The sequence below is a fragment of the Periplaneta americana genome, chromosome 17 (genome assembly GCF_040183065.1).
Source record: "Periplaneta americana isolate PAMFEO1 chromosome 17, P.americana_PAMFEO1_priV1, whole genome shotgun sequence".
Taxonomy (NCBI): Eukaryota; Metazoa; Arthropoda; class Insecta; order Blattodea; family Blattidae; genus Periplaneta; species Periplaneta americana.
In genome coordinates, this window is record NC_091133.1 from 85,575,721 (window position 1) to 85,597,254 (window position 21,534).

The 21,534-nt window shown below is 34.0% G+C and overlaps 1 protein-coding gene across 1 annotated transcript; it reads left to right on the top strand.

Annotated features, from left to right (window-relative positions):
• The first annotated feature begins 391 nt into the window (after positions 1–391).
• Positions 392–20,747, top strand: Atac2 (Ada2a-containing complex component 2). The gene is made up of 13 exons (XM_069816087.1): positions 392–767; positions 1,386–1,523; positions 1,705–1,853; positions 2,260–2,414; positions 4,471–4,632; positions 7,357–7,536; positions 9,090–9,361; positions 10,115–10,358; positions 12,412–12,518; positions 15,327–15,532; positions 16,098–16,279; positions 17,930–18,185; positions 20,470–20,747. The coding sequence occupies exons 1-12, from the start codon at positions 556–558 to the stop codon at positions 18,101–18,103; spliced, it is 2,181 nt and encodes a 726-aa protein (XP_069672188.1). The 5' UTR covers positions 392–555; the 3' UTR covers positions 18,104–18,185; positions 20,470–20,747.
• The last annotated feature ends 787 nt before the right edge of the window (positions 20,748–21,534 follow it).

The window sequence follows — 21,534 nt, forward strand, 5'->3', positions numbered from 1 at the left end:
ATTATTTTAATAATTATATCCATGAGACGACTTAAGATAAGATGTGTAATTCGGAAGTTATTGATTATTGTCAGCTTGCCGGTGATGATAATACATCAATATTATTTTATTTGCTTATTACTGTACTTTATAAAGTATAAGTACTCGTATTAAAAATAAATATATATTTTTTGTTAGGGGGAATAGAAGTTATTCCTGGCAGGGATGTTAATATGAATTTATGAGAGGGGGATAACTTTTCAATAGGGGGGAAATCCCCCCCCCCCGTTATTTCGCACTCTGTGGTTTTTTTTTTTACATAACTTTACTTTTGTAATTCTTATTTGGGCGAAAACTAGTTTATATTGTGAAGGTTTCATTATTATAAATCAACTTCATAATTATTCACTCCTTTGTATTGCAGATTCTACAATACCTTACAATGATTGAATTTTACGGTGCTATGTTGGCAATTCCGGCAAGTACTTGTTACAGACATGCAATAAGCCGGCTGAAGTAAAGTGAGGTTAGGAGTAAATAATGTCACGTATATAAAACCGAGATGATCAGAACTTCATGATGGACGAGTGTGCATATTGTTCGAGAAAGACGAACGAGGACTCGGAATTTTGCCTATTATGTGAAGAGTGTAACAAGAGAGTACATGTACGATGCTTGAAGAGAGGTGGAGTGCCTGGAGGTTTACACGGGGATGTGTTTTACAAATTTGTATGTCAGAATTGCAGCACTTGGGACCGGGAGGAGTTCACGAGAGAAAAAATGCCATGGTTAGTATGCATTTCAAACACAATTATAGGATACTCCATTTATTGCACATTATCGTGGATATAATATGATAAAAGTACCGGCTGCTTACCCGATATTCAAAACTCAAACAAAGAAACTTGCGTGTAGTTTTGTTAGATCAGGTTCTTGTAAACAGGAATCGAATAGCTGTGGTCCAGTTATTCTTTGTCACGTTTGTTGAGAGTATTCGAAGAATAGCAGGTTGGATAGTTTAATCTTTGTAGGCCTACTTCGAGGACAGTACAAAACATTATCTCCTGTTCACTATATTGTAACTAGGGTTGTCAGGTTTTTAGAATGAAAATTGACATTTATAACTTTTAACTGAGGAAAATAGAAGGAACTAATAAGAGAGAGGGAATCTATAGGCCTGAACACTAACTCGGCATACATATTCAGTCATTCATTCATTCATAGTTTTCTTTGTCCAAGGGCAGGTTCTTCACTGCAGACCCGACATTCTCCAAACTTCTCTCTTTTCCACCTTCCTCATAGTCTCCACAAATGATCCATAGGCCTATGATTCCTATGAAGAATGCTGAGTACCTACTGTTTGGCAGAAAACTATGAATGACTATGTTATTTTTAATTTTTTTCAGGATCAACCTAATTATTCTTGCACTGTATAACCTTCATCATCGCTCAGATGGTGTTAGTAGACACGGTTACTTTCATTGGAAGATGCACATCTGCAATTTCATTGAGCAGCACTGGAACATTCTGTTCGGGAGTAGTGTGTAAGTATAGTACTGTGATTTTCTTGTCTGATCCGAATTATGTTAGGTATATTTGAATGGTGGTAGAGGAAACTGTTAGATTTAGTTTGTTACTGTAAGTAACGAGAATTACTTGTTTTGTTTTGGGATTTGAGTATGTGTAGAAGGTAACTCTTTCAATTAAAACATTATTTTGTTTCAGAAGGAAGAAGCGCAGTTGGATGGGTACTGTGTCAGGAACACTGTCTCATTATAGTCCAACATATTTCCGTTCAGGATCAGAGGAATTGCGAGAGTCTGGATGGTGGAAGTTGGCACTTAACATAGCACCTAAACTTCTAATGCAGCAACGTGAGTTATTACTGATTTTAGGAACTTAAACAGTAAAGGGGATTGTAACGTTCATTGGGGTGAGTCAATAATTATCACGTTGTTTTTTAATCTATCAGAGCTATGGTAGAAATTAAACAAGTACAGTAGAAGCCTGATATAACACGGCTGTTCGGAGACATGCTTCACACCCGTGCTATAGCCTAACCGTGGTACTGACAGTTGCTACAAGAAGTAGTGTGTATTGTGCTAACAATTCTCTAATGTACTACCTTCCATAATATTAAATTTATGTAAGTGCATTAAATTTAAACATTTTCCCTTCATAGATTTTGGTTTTTGTGTATGTAATGTTATGAACTCTGTAAAGTCGTGCAACAGTAGTTCATATGTGATTTTTTTTATTTTTTGTGTTGAATATTTACAGATGCTCAAATGAGTGGCGAAAAGAAGAAGAAGGTAGGAGCTATTTCGCAATTGAAGCTCCAGGACTTCCCTCGTGCAAGTACGTCAGTATCAGAGCCAGGTTCAGGTGCCTCGTCTCAAGAATCCTCCCCCTGCACAGCTCGAATCTCTCAGTGTGTAAGTTTGAATAACATATTTTATGTTAGTCCTCATCTATACTAATAATAAATCTGTAGCCGAAATTTTTCTGGTAATTTTCGATTTTCCAAAAATAATTGGTCCTAACATATACAATTAATCGCCCTGAAACCGAAAATGTTTTTTTTTTTTAATTTTTGTTTGTATGTCTGTCTGTCTATCTGTCTGTCTGGATGTTTGTTACCTTTTCACGCGATAATGGCTGAACCGATTTATATGAAAATTGGAATATAAATTAAGTTCGTTGTAACTTAGAATTTAGGCTATATGACATTCAAAATATTTTATTTAAAAGGGGGTTATAAGGGGGCTTGAATTAAATAAATCGAAATATCTCCCTTATTATTAATTTTCACGAAAAATATTACATAACAAAAGTTTCTTTAAAAATAATTTCCGATAAGTTTTAATCTATGCAAAATTTTGATAGGACTGATATTTAATGAGATAAATGAGTTTCAAAATTAAAATAACAACGCCATCTAAGGTGGTGTAATGAAATAAAAAACAAATGACTATGTCTATAAGGGGGCTTGGAGAACAACAATCGAAAGCTATGAAACATAGCCTACAGAGAATGTTTCTGTGTTTGTATGAAGTAATATCGGAAGCTAAATTAACCGATTTGTATAATTAATTATTAATTCAACATTGGAAAGTGTAGTTTCTCTAGATGGACATAATGCTATGATGTTATTACAGTAACTTCTGAGTGAATTGAGGACAGGTAAGATTAAAATAGCTTCTTATGCACAGAAAACTTGATAGGCTATTCTGTACATTCGTTTCCTGTATTTTCTAAAATAATTTTTATGACCAAATGAGTGGTCTCTGGATCAAAATGATCGCATTTTAATTTTTTTAATACAATTTAAATTAAGTAACATAATAAACGATTTATCCTTCTATCAAACACGAATGTTCCCTGGATCAAATGTCCTATTTTAATTATGTAATTACTTTATATTTATTTCTAACGGGTGCAGCGGAGCGCACGGGTACGGCTAGTATCAACTAAAATTCAAACTGTAAACTGATATGAACAAGTTGTGGAAGGAGAATGACAACAATTCTGTTCATCAGACCGCATCAGATGTTCAGTTTCGGGTCATCCCAGATGTGTTCATGTTTGACATGTAGATTTTGCGAACATCAAATTCGAACATTATGGTTACTGACTGGTCCTGATAGATGGAATGTGGCCTTACTAGAGAACAAGATGTCTGGAAGAAATGCAGAATTAGTGTTGATATGATATATTTTCATAGCAAATCCTTGTTGACACAATTTGTTGTCTGGTTTTTAATTCTTGGATAATCTGCACTTCTGTACATACAAATGGAAATGCTTACGTAGTAGGCTACTTCAGCTGTTGTTGGCAATATATTAAATTGTCTTGTTGCTTGGTAAATGAATTTGTCTGAACTTCTATGAACCCCTACTTCAGTTTCTTCTATTTTGTCTTCAGAAACTCTGTCTGCTCCCCCATATTGTTTCAAGTCATTAGAAACTTTTCCATCCATGTCTTCATTGTTTTTCCACCAGATACATTTCCTCTGTTCATTCATCAGTAATTTCTTTGCACCAAGCGATTTATTTTATTTCCACATACAACAAGACAACTTAGGGTTATTGTCACAGAGTAACCATTTCTGTTTGTTTGTTTGTCATAGAAATTAATTATAAAATGTGGTGATGTTATTGTCAAATAAATTATTTGAAAATTTTCTTCCTTTTAGTATTATACTTGTTTAAATTCATATTTCTTCATAGGCCTACTTTTTTTTTCAAAGTAATTGAAGTATGAGAGGTTTAAACAGAATACGGTGTATAATGTATGTTATAATTCTTTAAAACTTTTAGCTGAGATCTTTTTCGTAGCATTTTTATCTCACCTTAGTGCATTCAGAATAGTTCATATGGAATATAAGTATAACAGTTGACCACAATACAGTATCACCTTAAAAATCACATGAAAAGCAGTTGTCAGGAACTCTTCTGTTTTATGATGTCTTATCAAATTTACCTGTTGTAGATGCCACCAGATGAATCCAGTTTATCTGCCTATGATGACACAAGCAGTGTGGAATTGAACAATGCTGAATCAGAGCGAGAAACTGGTACATCATGCTCCAGTGGCCGTGTGTCAGCGGTGGATACAAACCCAAGTTACTATAATAATTGGGCATCCTTCAAGGTTTCACTTTTTCTGTAGTAATTTTGTTAAACTTACCATAAGTTCATCAGAAGTAAAACTATAATAATCATTAGATCCCAGTTCGATATGTAAAAAGCATGTTACATTTGACATTCTGGATCATGTGCCTAAGTGATGTTTTTTGACAAGTGTACTTTTATCGACTATTTTACATGCATTTCAATATGCGTGTAAATTCGTATTTCAGTGGAAAAATATTTTGTAGGTATTTGCTTTTAGGGTGCTTTTACTGATTTTTATCTGTTATGAATTTCAGATTTGTTAAGGCAGGAATGTTTTGCTTTAAGATAGGCCTAATAGTGACTGAAAAAAAATTATCATTTTATTATTTGATGTATACAATAATTTGGAAATGATTGTCCTCCATTCTGCAATGTTTGTGTATCAGTAAATGTCTTGTAACATAGAAATATGATTTTATTTTTACTATATAAAATATCCTTCAGTGACATATGGAAGCTTAATCAAGAAAAACTTCAGAATTACTTTCATTACTATTTTAACAGCAAAAAATCAGGAAATTAATTGGTATGTGTATATCTCTTGTTATAACTATAGTAATAATTGTTTCATGTTTATAATGTATAGTTTACTAAAGTTTTGTATTATATTGTGTTTTGTTTTTCATATCTGAAATTCTAATTTCTCATTTCTTGTGGGAATGTGTTATATTTGAGTGCAAGCTGGATAATTAATAGTTTGGATTCAATTTTCTGTTACAAAAATTTAAAAATCGTTCAAATCTCCTAAATTAATTTTTATTTAATGTACATGTATATTGAAGGAGATTGTGATTCTACCAAGATACCAACCTAGAAAACCTAAAATTATTGACATTAGAAACCATAGCCAAATGATTTCCAGCTGACACATGGCTTCACATTTACTCTGATGGCTCCATGATCATAAGGTGGAAGATGTAACACAAATTTCTTAGCAGCAATAGAAGCAATAAACTTTGTCCTGAAACAGCTATTATTCAGAACAAACTTATTTCAAAAAGCACTTTTCTTGGTTGCCTCCCAAAGCAGCAAAATAGGCAATCACAGCAAAAAGTATGTATAATTAAACGTAAACGTCCAAGAGGCCAAAAAGATAATCAGAATTCTAAATGGCCTTCAGAAAACAATGATATTTCAATGAATCTCCTCAGATGTTGGAATAATGGGGACGAAATGGCAGACCAGCTGGCCAAGGAGAGAAGCAAGCTATCACTAGACAAGGTGCTAGACAAGAATCAATAAGGCAACAAATAAAATAAAAAAACTGTCGAATGTTTCAAAAGAAAACAATTGCCAGTAGACCAACTCAGTCAGGAAGTAACTGTAACTTTCAGATTAACAACACAACATGACTGCTTAGCTACCCACATTCATAAAATCGGCATTTATAAATCAGAAACCTCCGATATTTGTGAGGAAGAAAATAACAATGCAGAAGACTATGTTAAAGACTTGTCGGGAGAACAAAAACATCATTGCTCTTTACTGGATAGCTAGGAAGCAAATGGAATAAAATAACCATTGCTGCCATAAGAAGAAGAAAAAGAAGGAGATCATTGAGGAGCTTATTTTCAAAACGACTCTTGTCCATTCCCATAACTGTGGAAAATCACGAAAAACGTTTTTGGTTCTAAAATTTCTTACCAGTTAAGCAAGAGACATTATGAAATCAAAGAGGATGGGTGCATTTAGAATCAAATGGGAGCATGAGTCTTTTTTATTCCAAAGCTGGAACTAATATTGTGTCGCAATTTTTACTGTTTACAAGAAAAAGTTTGATTCTAATAGTCACTTTTAATGTAAGATTTTGGTGGTTTAGAGGACGTTCTGAAGCCAAATTATGACAGTTGTATGTAAAGTTACATTTGAAGAACTCATGGACACAGGAAGTCATTTTTGTTATCAGGTGGACAAGAGACGTTTTGAAAATGAGCTCCTCAATTAAGTAGTTCCTGATCATTAATAGTGTTGTACAAAAAATGTTTCGCTTTTCTTTTCAATTACATTGGTATATGAATTCTCACTCAATGTGAATCATCTCTAAATTTATTACTCAGTTACTCATTATTTCAGGCTGATATCTCAAGTCTGTTCTTTTTGTAAATTATGAACTGAAAGTATAGATGTAAAGGTGTTGTAATTTTAATTTCTCCAATTTTTCATAATTATAGAAAAGTACTTATAAATGTACAATATTTGCTTTCAGAGAAAATGTAAAAGTTTTGCTCTTTATGTGGGATTCGTGGCTTCATGGTTGTAGGGTTGTGTAATTCTTTTCGTGTTTCAATCTCATTTTATTGGTGTAGCTTCCATTTTTTTCCGTTTCTAGTAAAGTACAGAATAGTTCATAAGGTTAAATCTACTTTCATGTTACTGTGAACAAAAGGGTTAGTAGGGTGTCCTAATCATTGAGGTCGTTACAGAATCGTAAATCTATGTGTAATTCTTTTTTGGTTCACCTGAAACCGATCAGTCTTCCAGATATTGAGTTTTTGTATTTTTAACGGCAATAAAGAAAGTTCAAGCTACAACTTCTCTGAATAACCTGCCTTTGCTTTCTTCCTCATTTAGAATATTTGGCTAGTTGACATGATAACTGTACCTGATAGTTAGTTTTTTCCACACATAATGTAGATAAACAGAAGAGATTCTTTCGCATTTCTTTCGAATAGTACAGTCACGTGAATTTGGTTGTTTGTAGGCAAGTGAAAACATGTACTCACGTGCATATGTGGAGCCAAGTGAGACACTGTCAGACTGTCTCTTTGCCGATGAGGATGAAGAATGTTCAGATGTGGATGTTGATATTGAGGGAGTAGATATCAGCTGTCCACCATCACAAGGCTTCCAAGATCTGGGTGATCTGCTACCACAGCAAGAGGTTGGTCTTCAAGGAACATAGGGATATTGCTTGACGCTTTATGTTTATTTGAGAATAAATTCCTCAATATATTTTTTCATTAATAAACTTCCTTGTATGTAATTGTGAAAACTTTGTAACTAATGCAACAATACTAGTCAAAAAAGTGACTTTCATACTACATCAGCAAGTCTATTGTACTATGAAAAAGTAGTGCGTTATATATCCTAATTTCTCTTGCCTTCTATTCTGTAGGTGAATTTATGACATTTAACAATGCTGCATGAATATTTATGTTTTGTATTAAGTATCGATACTAACCCCTTGTGTTGTACTAGTATATTGTAAAACTCTTCTGTATATATTTCAACTAGACTGTGACTATTTTTTGACATGTTCCATATTCTAACCGTGAAGTACGAATATCTTAAGGTACGATCACACTTTGCTACTTTTGCTGCGCAACTTTTGTACTGCAGCTGCAAAAGTTGCGTGTCGTGTTCACATGTAAGCCAAAAGTAGTACGCTGCACGCTACTTTTCGTGCTGCGCAACCTGAGCGCTGCAAAAGTTGCAATTGGAGGTTGCGAGTCTGTTCACACACTAGGCGCTACTTTTACAGCCGCAGTCTTGCTGCAGGTTTCCATCTCCGTGTTGACTTCTCAATATACATTTTGTGGTTATGTTCGCATTATTAAGAAACTCATGCAAAAGCTTCCTTATCTATTATTTGCTTTTCTGTCGTATCTAGTATTCAGAAATTGACATTATTTTTACTATAAAGCTTTTAAAAACGCCTATAGGCCTATACTTAAATGATAACCAACAGTATATTCACGTAATCAATGTTGGCAACCGTCCTGTTTGGAACTACGCTACAGAAAATTTAAAAAATGAATTATATCGTCAGCAATTATGCTCAGACTATGTTGTGTATTTAATAACTGTTACAAATAATTTATTTTCATCACATTTAGCATTAAAATATATCCAAACAATAAAAGTATCATTGACACATTTGGGTGGTAACACTGGTTGCAACCGCAGCAAAAGTTTCAACAAAACCGATATCAAAAATGCTGCAGCTGCAACCCTGAGAACCCTGCGTGCAGCAGGAAAAGTAGCGGGCAGCAGGTTCGGCAGCTGCTACTTTTCGGGTTGCACCGTTGTTCACACGTCGCAGTAGAAGAGTTGCCCAGTTTTTTGTACTGCAGCACTGCAAAAGTAGCGACGTGTGACCGTACCTTTACTTACTTACTTCCGGCTTTTAAGGGACCTGAAGATTCATTGCCGCTCTCACATAAGCCTGCCATCGGATAAAAGTTTCTTATAGTAACAAACTGAATTGCTGCTAAACGCACATTTTCTTAAATAAATTTTGTAGTATTGTGTGCTAGTTCTTTCAAACTAGGTATAAATGAGCGGTTTTCTAGTCTTTCTTGTTGAGAACGACGACTGTTGTTATTATTATTATTATTATTATTATTATTATTATTATTATTATTATTACTGTTATTGTTATTGTTAAGAAGCTGCAGAAGAAGAAGTATTGCAAACTCAATCTTCTGTTTTTAGAGTGGTACTGCTAACTGCAACCCTGAGTCAAATGTGAACGTGAAAGATTCTCTACGTTTAGAGCCAGAATCTCTGAAAACGGAAATAAAGGAAGAGCCACCAGATACGACGGAGTCAGGAGTGGAGGAGGATGCTAGTGACGAGGATGTGGAGCCACCAAGCACTCACAAGCCAGCACAACTCCCACCACCATTGAAGAGTTTGTTTACAATCACCAAGAGTAAAGTGGATATCCCACCATTGAGGGATAATTATGATGATGCAGACTCAAGGTAATTAAGCAGCTCACAGCTCTTTTTGTTAGAAATATCTCGTTTTCCTTCGTCTGAAATTTAAATAGTAACAGAAAGATTTGTGATTACTCTGCCAAGTACAGTAGCACAATATCTGCTGAGGACATCACAAAATAACTTACACTCCTCGTTAGCTGTTTCTTAGGAAAGATCGCTAGAATTATAAACTTAATAGGTTAGACCATCATCTGCATAAGTTATGAAACTTATAAAAAACTTCAAAATATGCTGTTACCAGTATTTTCGTAATATTTCCACATCTATTTTTTTTTTTTTTTTAACTATAAAGCAGCAATTATTAAGGACTTCTCTCTTCGAGTTAGCTGGTGACTATGAACAGCCTCTACAGTTTAGGGTTGTCATCTCTCTTTGAATCTTGAACGTGAAAATATAAGGAGTATATAAAAGTACAAGTATTAAGTGTTCTTTGCATGATCTCTGCGTGCAGTCATATGAGTCATGAATGTATGAAACAGTATGTATGTCTCCCATGGTGCATGGAAGGCAGCAACTATGGTGGCAAAAATAAATTACAGCTTTGACATGTCAGTTCTGAATGTGGACAGTTGGGTTAATGACGTGAACTCAGTGAACTCAAGTACCCGCCGTTGGATAAGATAACATGTGACACTGTTTTATTTCTGCTTAGCATAGGCCAGTCATTTATGTTGCTGAACTTGTATTGCTGTTCTTCCTTACATAAGTCATAAGGATCCTATTTTGCTCCTTCAGATGTCTATCTATGAGTGAATATGAGGAATTGCAGTTGCTGAACCAGTTGCGCAGAGTTCCAACAATGACAGATGTACCAGGTGCAGTGCGACGCTTATATCGCAAGCTGTGTGTTCGGCGATTGAAACGTGAGCGAGGCATAGCTCCTTTCAATCTGGACAAACGACCTGGTCAGAAGGGCAATGGAGTAACACATCCATTTAATCAGTTAGCAGGAGATGTCCGTATTCTCGATAGATTCCAGGTTAGTCATACAGTCTTGAGGAAATGGTCAGCTTTGTAATGTATTATCAAATTTGAATTTTTTATTTAATTTAAATGAAACTGAAAAATTCAATACAAAATCATTAGCAGGACTGTTGCAAATACATAAACACACTGTGTAGATATCTCTTAGATTATTTATCTGCTTAAACCTATAAGAGTAGAAGTTCGAAATCCTTCAGCACGGCAAGATGAAGTTCAGATTCCCTCAGCATGGTAAGATAAGTGTCCATAGAGAGAAATGCATCCACTCTTATAAATGTACATGAATTCTCTTTTTCTCTCACTCTCAATCTCTCTCTCTCTCTCTCTCTCACACACACACAGACACACACACACACACACACACACACACACACATATTTATATGTGTGAGTCAGAATGAAATGTACTATTAGTGTAACTGTGAAGATTACAGTCATATGATATCTGTCCTTCCTGAGTGTAATCCCTCCTGGAAATCCAAATGAGGGACTATTTTACCTTCAGAGAATTTTATGCTGAATGACTCCATATATATATATATATATATATATATATATATATATATATATATATCTAGAGGATGCAGTGAAAAATAATGGTATTACTGCACCTCTTACTTTCTTGTTTGCTTAAGGGGAGAGAATAATTAAATATGGTGAAAAAATATTAAAGATTTTAAAAAAATATTTTCTCTTAAAAGACTCTTTTGATTTATAAAAAGTACATTGCATAAAATTGTATGCACATTTATGGCCTATTTGCTGCTATGACGCCATTTTTAAAGTTCTGGTGCGCAGGGTTTTTAAATGACACTAAATTTCGATTGCAGTTTCTCGTAATTTCAATTTTTTGTTTTATTCCATACGAAAAATTGTATATTTCCGGAACTATTAATATTACATGCATTATATTTGGTACACATATACTTTAGGCTATTAGGAAATTTTTCTCTGGAATATTAATTTATTTTAATACATTTGAAAAATATTCTGTATATATAGACTTTGTGGGAGTACAAGAGGTTAGGTTAGATGGAAATAGCATATCACAATAGAAGATTACTTGTTGTATTATGGGGAAGGAAACAATAATCACCAATTAGGAACAGGATTCTTTATTCATAAAAGCATAATAAAATTAGGAACATTAAATCCTGACGTTTTAGATAGGCAGGACATGTAGCACATATGGTCACATCCAGAAATGCATACATAGTGTTAGTTGGGTGGCCAGAGCGAAAAAGACCTTTGAGAAGGCCGAGATGTAGATGGAAGGATAATATTAAAAGTGAATTTGAGGGAGGTGGGATATGATGGTAGAGACTGGATTAATCTTGCTTAGGATAGGAACCGATGATGGGCAATGAGTTTCAAGTTCCTTAAAAGCCATAAGTAAGTAAGTAAGTAAATATTTCTGGTGAAGTAATTCATTCTCAAAGTGTAATTGTAATTTTATTGAAAGTCAATATCAAAGTTGTACTCCAGACATTTTAAAGAACTTGCTTTTAGGAGGAAAATGTCGTAGAAATTTTGAACTTATTTTTAAAAATGCTTGAGATGTGATATACGCATTTTAGTGAATTACTGTATCCTGTTTTTTTTTTTAACTAATCCCGAATTTAAGTTGTTGCAACAATGATATTTCTACATACAAAAAATGAAAATTATGCATAAATAAAAAAATAATAAAATTTTACTCGCCTTCCCCTTAAACAAATAAATGTAAATTCCATCACCATGTTAAGCAGAGTATCTACAAAGGGAATAGTGTATTAAGATGAAGTTCATTGAATAGCTTATGTCTTATTTTATTTGTTCATGGTGATCTTTGCTAGATGTAATCTCTAAATTTTTCTGTAAGTGTATACATCAAGTAAATCCTGTAAGCCTACCTTACAAAACATAATCTGTATTTTTACGTTTCCATTTATGCTTATACATTTTGCAAACAAATAACTGTCATCTTCACAGATGTTAGAATCAATAAAAATTTTCATAAAATTGGAGAAAAATATCGTTATAGTATTCAGAATTGCAAAATGTTTACAGAAAGTACCTGTTACTGCAGCATATGAAGAGTCTGGTAATCCTAGCTTTATTGTGCGGCTTATGGGTCAGAGTGAGCCTTCCTGTTTCTACAGCCCTTACACCGGCAGGTAAAGAATTAAAATAATATCCTTTGCTAAATAAAATTTAATTTTTATTTATACGCTCTCTTTTGTATGGTTATCTTACTTCATATTTTGTTAGGTAATGTTTTTTTAAAACACTTTTCCTAACCTTTATGCTCCCTTTTGTGTATACACATGGCAGTGAATGTTATAAAATGGAACCATCAAGATAAATTACCATGTTTGAACGAAAACAACCATAGATGATTAAGGGTGACTTCCATTGCGTAGGCATAGCCTAAACTACTGTGGTCGTGAATTTTGGTAATAACTTCATTTTAACCCTTGTTTTCTACGGTTTTAGTAAATGGTGCTTGGCCTACTATGGTTCTGAACCCTTCATATATCATTATCTTTATCTTAAATAATAAAGACTTAACATTGCTTTTGCATAGAATACAAGAAAGAGTGAGAAATTGAATAAATTAATAAACGCCAGAATGATAATAAAGCTCTTCTAATAAAGCCTGCTTATGACTGCAGGGAATATGGTGACACCACTGTTTACTTAGTGTCTAGTGCCCTTGTCTGTGACATTTAAGTAATTTGTTCTTGTATTTCATTATTTATTTACAGTGTTTTCACTGGTTGTTAGAGCTAATTGATTATGCAGCTGTTTTTTTTTCTTCTTTAATAATATGATTTAAAGGTATTGGAATTTTCAGTATGTATAAATACTGCGAAAAACAATAATTTACAAGTCAAAATTCTGAAATAGCTGATTTGGGATTGTGAGGGATTCAATTTGGATTATGTGACAATTTATATCATTTCGAATTTCTTGCATTTTCAGAAATTTTTATTCACGGTACATTTTACTGAAGTATAAAACATTTTCGTATCTGATTTTCTCTGTTTTCTTGTTTCTGTTTTTAAATATTGTTATTAAGATTTATTCCTCTCATCCTCTCCCTTCTACTCCTCCTCATTGTTCTTTCTTCTCTTCGAAAGTTTTCATGTTCCTGATTTTCTTTTCATTTTGGAAAATTATAGTATTTTGGAGGCCAAATAGAAATGATCGGGACGAAATTGAAATACAAACTGCTGAGCCATTTATACCCGAACCCACACTTTCTGAAGTCGAAATTGCGATAGAAAATCTGAAAAATTGTAAGTCTCCAGGTATCGATCAAATTCCAGCAGAATTAATACAAGAGTGTGGAAGCGCATTATCTAATGAAATTTATAAGCTTGTACTTGCTATTTGGGAAAAGGAAATTGTACCGGAACAATGGAAGGAGTCCATTATTGTACCTATCTTTAAGAAGGGGAACAAGACTAACTGTAGTAACTTTCGAGGAATATCACTTTTGTTGACGTCGTACAAAATTTTGTCCAATATTCTTTTGAGAAGATTAACTCCATATGTAGATGAAATTATTGGGTATCATCAATGTGGTTTTAGGCGTAATAGATCAACTATTGACCAGATATTTTGTATTCAACAGATAATGGAGAAAAATTGGGAGTGTAAGGGTACAGTACATCAGTTATTCATAGATTTCAAAAAGGCATATGACTCGGTTAAGAGAGAAGTTTTATATGATATTCTTATTGAATTTGGTATTCCCAAGAAACTAGTTCGATTAATTAAAATGTGTCTCAGTGAAACGTACAGCAGAGTTCGTATAGGTCAGTTTCTGTCAGATGCGTTTCCAATTCACTGTGGGCTAAAGCAAGGAGATGCACTATCACCTTTACTTTTTAACTTTGCTCTAGAGTATGCCATTAGGAAAGTCCAGGATAACAGAGAGGGTTTGGAATTGAACAGGTTACATCAGCTGCTTGTCTATGTGGATGATGTGAATATGTTAGGAGAAAATCCACAAACGATTAGGGAAAACACGGGAATTTTACTGTAAGCAAGTAAAGAGATAGGTTTGGAAGTAAATCCCGAAAAGACAAAGTATATGATTATGACTCGTGACGGGAATATTGTACGAAATGGAAATATAAAAATTGGAAATTTATCTTTTGAAGAGGTGGAGAAGTTCAAATATTTGGGAGCAACAGTAACAAATATAAATGATACTCGGGAGGAAATTAAATACAGAATAAATATGGGAAATGCCTGTTATTATTTGGTTGAGAAACTTTTATCCTCCAGTCTGCTGTCGAAAAATCTGAAAGTTAGAATTTATAAAACAGTTATATTACTGGTTGTTCTGTATGGTTGTGAAACTTGGACTCTCACTTTGAGAGAGGAACAGAGATTAAGGGTGTTTGAGAATAAGGTGCTTAGAAAAATATTTGGGGCTAAGAGGGATGAAGTTACAGGAGAATGGAGAAAGTTACACAAGACAGAACTGCACGCATTGTATTCTTCTTCACCTGACATAATTAGGAACATTAAATCCAGACGTTTGAGATGGGCAGGACATGTAGCACATATGGGCGAATCCAGAAATGCATATAGAGTGTTAGTTGGGAGGCCGGAGGGAAAAAGACCTTTAGGGAGGCCGAGACGTAGATGGGAAGATAATATTAAAATGGATTTGAGGGAGGTGGGATATGATGATAGAGAATGGATTAATTTTGCTCAGGATAGGGACCAATGGCGGGCTTATGTGAGGGTGGCAATGAACCTCTGGGTTCCTTAAAAGCCAGTAAGTAAGTATTTTGGAGAGTAATTTAGAATAACAGTAACAAATAATGTTTTTGTATAGACTTCATATTATAAACATTAATACTGTATTATTTTGTTGAAAGGTTCATTAGAAGTCAAATTAAGTTTTCAGGTACAATACATATGTTTTTTTTTATTGTTTATGATTGGTGTGTGATATGTTTCAGGCTTCTTAAGCCATACATTCGCCGTGATATGGAGACTGAGCCCTTATGGCTTCGTCTTCTGAACGAGGTCCAGGCTAAGGCAAATAAAAACAACCCACAGTGGCATTTACCTCCCCGGTACCCGATAGACTACAGCTATGTGCGTCCTCAACATATTTCTTCTGTGAACAGCTTGTGTCGAGAGTTCTTTTATCCAGGCATTGATTGTAAGTACATAAATCGCAATTTTCTTTGAAAGATGTGATTGTATGCTCTTAAATTTATTTATTTTTGAAAAATTTTCTTTTAAAATCTCTAAGAAGATAGTAGAATAAAATAATATTTACTTCCTTAGAATTACTGTAATACATACAGCTCGTGAATGTAAATACAATGATGGAAACGGAAGGTGGTACCCCATAAAAGACTCAGGTGAATGCACCAAATTTAATGTACAGGATACACACTGTTAGAGAACAAATAATTGCAGTTCCACTTTGCAACAGAACACTAATCAATAAGATGTATGATTATCACAGATGGCGATGCAATCATTATCCTGTATGGCATGGAATAGTAAAGGTGACACATGTTCTCCTTAAGGATGCCATTTTATACCTAGTGAAATTGCTCTAGTCTTCATTGTCCATGCTGGTGGTATCACTGCTCCTATGTATCATCCAATGACACCCCAGTTATATTAGATGGGAGAAAGATCAGGGGAACACTCTGGCTCTATTCTATCCAGCAAAAGAATAAATAACAGTAATTCCAATATTGTTTGCTTTATAGTGACGGAATGCCTGCAGTATCCTGACTTTAGCTGTGTTGTGTTGTACAAGAAGTTGGTTGTGGGCTTTGCATTCATGGTGCCAGATGTGGGGCTGAATGAAGCTTATATTTCATTCCTTTTCACACGACCTGAGTGGCGAAGGGCAGGAATTGCCACATTTATGCTCTATCATCTTATACAGGTAAGTGAAACATAATTAGAATAATCATATTGTATCTTGTCTTTGTCTCATTGTACTCTCCCTTAGGACTGCTTTACAAGAGTGTGTACTAATACTTCACAAGTCAAATCTGAGTGCTTATAAAATATTTCTGTAATAAGTATTAGTGGATTGTTACAATTGACATTGGCAAAGTCAAAGATTTCTGTAAAATAAAATTGTTCATCAGTTTAAAAAATTGACAGATTTAAGGAAACCCCGATTATTATTGGATGAAACATCTATATACTCGAATTAAAGTAGTAAAATACAATATGTACTTTCTTTATCACTGTAGTGTACAGGGTGGAAGTGAAATAATCCTGCAGATTGAAAGGGATGATAATGTATACTTAAATGAATAGAAAGCTATATGACATTTTATGATAAAATGCACGGTTAATTAGAAAATTAATTTGGAAGTTTCAGCAGTCTGGCAACATCGCCACTAACATACTCCTGTTTCTTCTCATAATACAGATGTAAGAGGTCAACGAACTCAGGTCTGTCTCCTTAGGTGAACTACCTCCCACCTCTCTCTCTGGTTACAATGTTGCAAGCTGGTCGCATCATTCATTGGCTTGAAATGAATGGTTTTTAAATTAAATTTACACGAAAACTGTCCACGTTATTGAAATACATCATAGGGATAAATGATTTTTTATTAGATTTTCTATCGATAATGGACAAAAATCACGATTCTACTCGCAATACTTACCGAATAAGAGGGTGTTAAACATTTGGTAAAAAGACATTTTTTCTGAGAAAACTGTGAACTTTCCACCAATATGCTGTTACATACAACATGAACTATTCGCTCTGAAAATCTGCAGAATTATTTCATTTTCACCCTGTATTTTATTTGATAATCTTGTAACTTGTTTTTTGGTAAAATAAAACTCCTGATTTCGGTGCTGTACATGCTTCTATTTTGGTGGATATTTCGTAAAATAAATAGTCATTGTAATGCATATTTCTCGTTATCAAATTTTATTTATGCAGGATGTGTGTCAGTAACGAAACAAAATAATAAAAAAGTAACTAATTAAAGCAATTGGTAATGTAATGTAACAATGTAATGTAAAAGACCCTAATGGTCGTGGATAACGAAATTATGCATATTGTTCTGCTTCACTTACTTAATCTTGGTGCCACTGCTCGAGCTGGTCAGTAGTCAATGATTATATATGCGAGTGTAACATAGTATAGAGAAGTTGGCTGCGCATCCATTGAAATTAAGATCAGAGAACTTAAGAAACAAGTCTGATGTTATCATAAGATGATTAAAATGTGATTAATATTTTTTCATTGTGCTTATAAGTAATTATTAAGTTATAACTAAAACGTAACTAATTTTTTGTTCACCCTTCCAACATGATCATAATAGGCGGAGTGCACTGTATTTGCTTGATTATTGTTTGAAAAACCTGGAGACACATTAAATAGAGAACAGAGCAAGACAGATCATGTAAACTTGAGAGAGGTTGCAATATGCCTCATGATGATGGAGCCATGCTGGAACGTGTTGCATATTGGTGTCTGTAAACAGCTTTCCTATATTTAAATTTGTGTTTTAACGTTGTAAAAAATTGACGTTTGCTAAAGGAAATGTTTATTTTCGGCTTGTTGCAGACTTGCATGGGCAAAGATCTCACTCTTCATGTATCGGCAACAAATTCAGCGCTCGTTTTGTATCAGAAGTTCGGATTCAAAGTCGAAGAATTTGTGCAAGACTTTTATGACAAATATTTTCCAGCTGATTCAAAGGAGTGTAAACATGCGCTGTTCCTAAGACTCAGTCGATAACAGAACTGAAATATTTTCAACTGCTATTAATGGAAATGTGGAACACCAGGAGTGTCATAATCTCGTATTGGGTAGGAAGTCAGTAAGTATGATTTGACTTGACTCATTTCCTATTACATCTAAGTCAGGCATGTCCAAAGCAGTAGATATTGCCTAATCAAAGCTGAATGCAGCCCACAACACTTCAGTCTATGTTTGAGGAGTGGCGATGGAGAGGTAGCTAATACAAATCACAAAATGTGGCAGTGGAGGTTCTACTCAAGGGAAGGGTTACTGGGTTTGAACCCCCACTTGAATTTAAAAAAAAATGACATATTTAGATTTGAGTATTTTTTTGTTATCCATAATTGTTTCCCTTCTCTTATTTTTTTACTGTTATTGTGACAAAATCTACATCCACATAAGCCATACTCCTTCTACCCCTCCTTCAATATATTCATCATGCCAGTTTCATTCTTCATCCTTGGTGAGTTCCAGGTTCCATTATTGTGTTGAATTAAATTTTATTTATTTCAATATAGTTGAGTGTTTCCATAAATTTTCCTGTCATGTAAAGTAAAGTGTCTTACCTATCATTAGGATTGGCAACCCTCCCATATTTCCCGAGGATTTTTCTCCCTTATTTTTGCATAATGTAAACATTTTTATTCTAAACATTTGATTTTGCTGTGAATGGTGATTGATTATATGATGAATTTTGTTGTTCAAGAAATGCATTAAAATGTGCAATCTTTATAGGAGGTAATGCTTGCCAGAAATGGGTTTTAGTGTTCACCCGTCTAAAATCAAACCATGCTAATGTTATAAATTTGGAAAAACTGGCTAGTTCTGTTCTAAGCATACCAAGTAGTAATGTTCATACAAAGAGAGTGTTCCAGCTCGTAAACAATAATTGTACAGATGTTCGAAACATGAGGACAACACATTTAACCAAATCTGAGCTGAAAACAGCAGTTGGCTTCAACTGTTATGCGAGACAAAATCTTTCTCAATAGCCAGCTGCCAAAGTGTGGAATAAAGTTGTTTTTAGTAACTGAACGGAAAAATTTGTCTATTTTCTATCTTAAATTTTATCGATTCCATAGTCTCCCATATTTTCTTCAAAAAAAGTTGGTTTCTACGAGTTCTTGAATTCATTGCTTGCCAGTGGTTGGATCGCCAAGGTAGGGGCGGACAAAGAAGACCAGTTACGTAGTACACAGTATGTACAAACGTATTAAATTACCTTTGATTGGTTAATAGTTTTTACTCCCATTTATGAACAACGAAGGGACTCCACTATAGTTTGATAGTAGGAATGAAGAAATTCCTGGAAGGTTGTCAGGTATTGTTGAGCACTTGAGCAGACAGTAGGAATATGGTGAATCAGGAAGATATAGTTCTCCCTAAAGAAATCAGCATGGCAAATATTGCTAGATTTAAATATGCATCCATTGCTTCGGTATCATTGAGAAGAATTCGCTTATGAAATGGTTCTGTCTAAGAAAAGGCAAAGTTTCACAATAGAAAATGAGAGAAAAACGTTGTTATGTATTGCAATACCAATTATGAATAATGTGTTAATTGTAAATTCATTGGTAAATTAATTTAATTATAATATGAGCACTTAGGTATTAGCAGCCTTAGAGCAATGAGGCTGATGAATTCATTAAAAATTACTTACAAGTATTCATAATGTAAGACTTAACAAAAATAAAGTTTCTAACTGAAATATTTTTTACGTTTTTGTCACTGTATGCCATAATGCTTAATACTCATTAATTAATTGCATTTTTATGGTTACTATAGTTTGTGTGGATGGAAGTTACATTTCAGCTGCATAAAATAGTATTTTTAGCTGCTTGAAATTGTATTTTTAATGCCTAGATCTATGTTTTTAATGCCTATTTTGATAAATTCAGGGCCTATTTTAGGTGCCTAAAAATCCGAGGTTTAGGGTGTCGGTTTGGAATGCTCCTAACTTGAGGGTTAGTGTAGTAGCATACAAATAATATCCTATGCCTTCATAACTCCACCTAGACCTCTCTGCTGATTCATTTTTTCTCCTCGGAGTAAATATTGTGAAACCATCATTGGTAGGCACAAGACACACAGATTCAACCAACAGCTGAAATGATTCCAAGAAATTGATAAAAGGGATTGTTCGGATATAAAGAAAGGATTTACGTGTTAAATAAACAAAAGTGATAAGGAGGAAATTACTGTATGCTTTATTGCACACAATACAATTTATTTACAAATGACATTACTTCAATGTCTTTATGGTAACTAACATACATCGTTGAGTACATCTAATAGCTACTCTTGAAATATCTTGCATAGGCAAGAAGCACATGACTCATTGCACGATTTGTTCTCTTTTTCAGAGTTTAAAACTTGTGAGAAGATGGCCTCAGTGTTGACATCAGCATGTTTATGAGAATGGATTGACACTGTAGATCTCCATGGTGTTAAACTGCCTAAATGTTGTGCATTTCCTGAAGTATTCTCTATGCTTGTTGCTATTTGTACAAAGTCTGAAAGAGAGTTTGCATAGCAACTGTTCTAATTTGTACTACTGTAATCATAATGCACATACAAGAGCTAATCTGAAAATAATAACATTTCGTGTACATATATGACATTGTAACTGTTACGAAGATCAAGTTTGAGAAGGTAAAGCGTTTTATTATTGTATATTACATTTGCTAACACATCATTATCGTACATGTTTACACCTAGCGAACAAAACAGTAGACTTCGTCTTATTTTCTGATCAACTCTTGCTTCTAGTGCCAAAATGTTGGAAATGTGAAATGATCTACTACAATTACATAAGAGTCAGAATATTCTTCTGCTAGTACAGAAGAATTTGACAGCCACAGTGCATTTGATTTTATTACTATGCAATAACACCTATCGAAGTCAAATACCATTTTCGAAATTGCCGGCCATCTCTATTCTAAAGAATTGACATTTTTTAAAATATGGTTCTGATTTTTGTGACATGGGAGTGAACTACTGTATTATGTCTATTTCTGAGGAAAGTTACGCATTATCACGCTCATTTCTTACTGTGTTATGAATTCGGTGATTTCTTCCATTTAGTTACAGTATTTATTTATTTTATTGCCTGGACACTTGACACAAAGTCATTTGTCTACGTACTTTCCAGTAGAGTTCGTCTGTTGACTTATACTGAAAGTCTTTTAGTTAAAGTATTGTATAATTATTTTTATCGTTATACTCGTTATCTGGTGTAATTTAAACGACGCATATTAAATGCATTAATGTAAATAACTTTGTTTAATTTATAAGCTTTTACCCGTTATAAAAAGCCTCTTAAACTGTATGGCGAAATAAGAGAAATATATTTTTTATTACATTGAACTGTGTTATCCTGAATAAGGACGTAAATGAATTAATGTTGGCCTGATTAATGTAATATAATG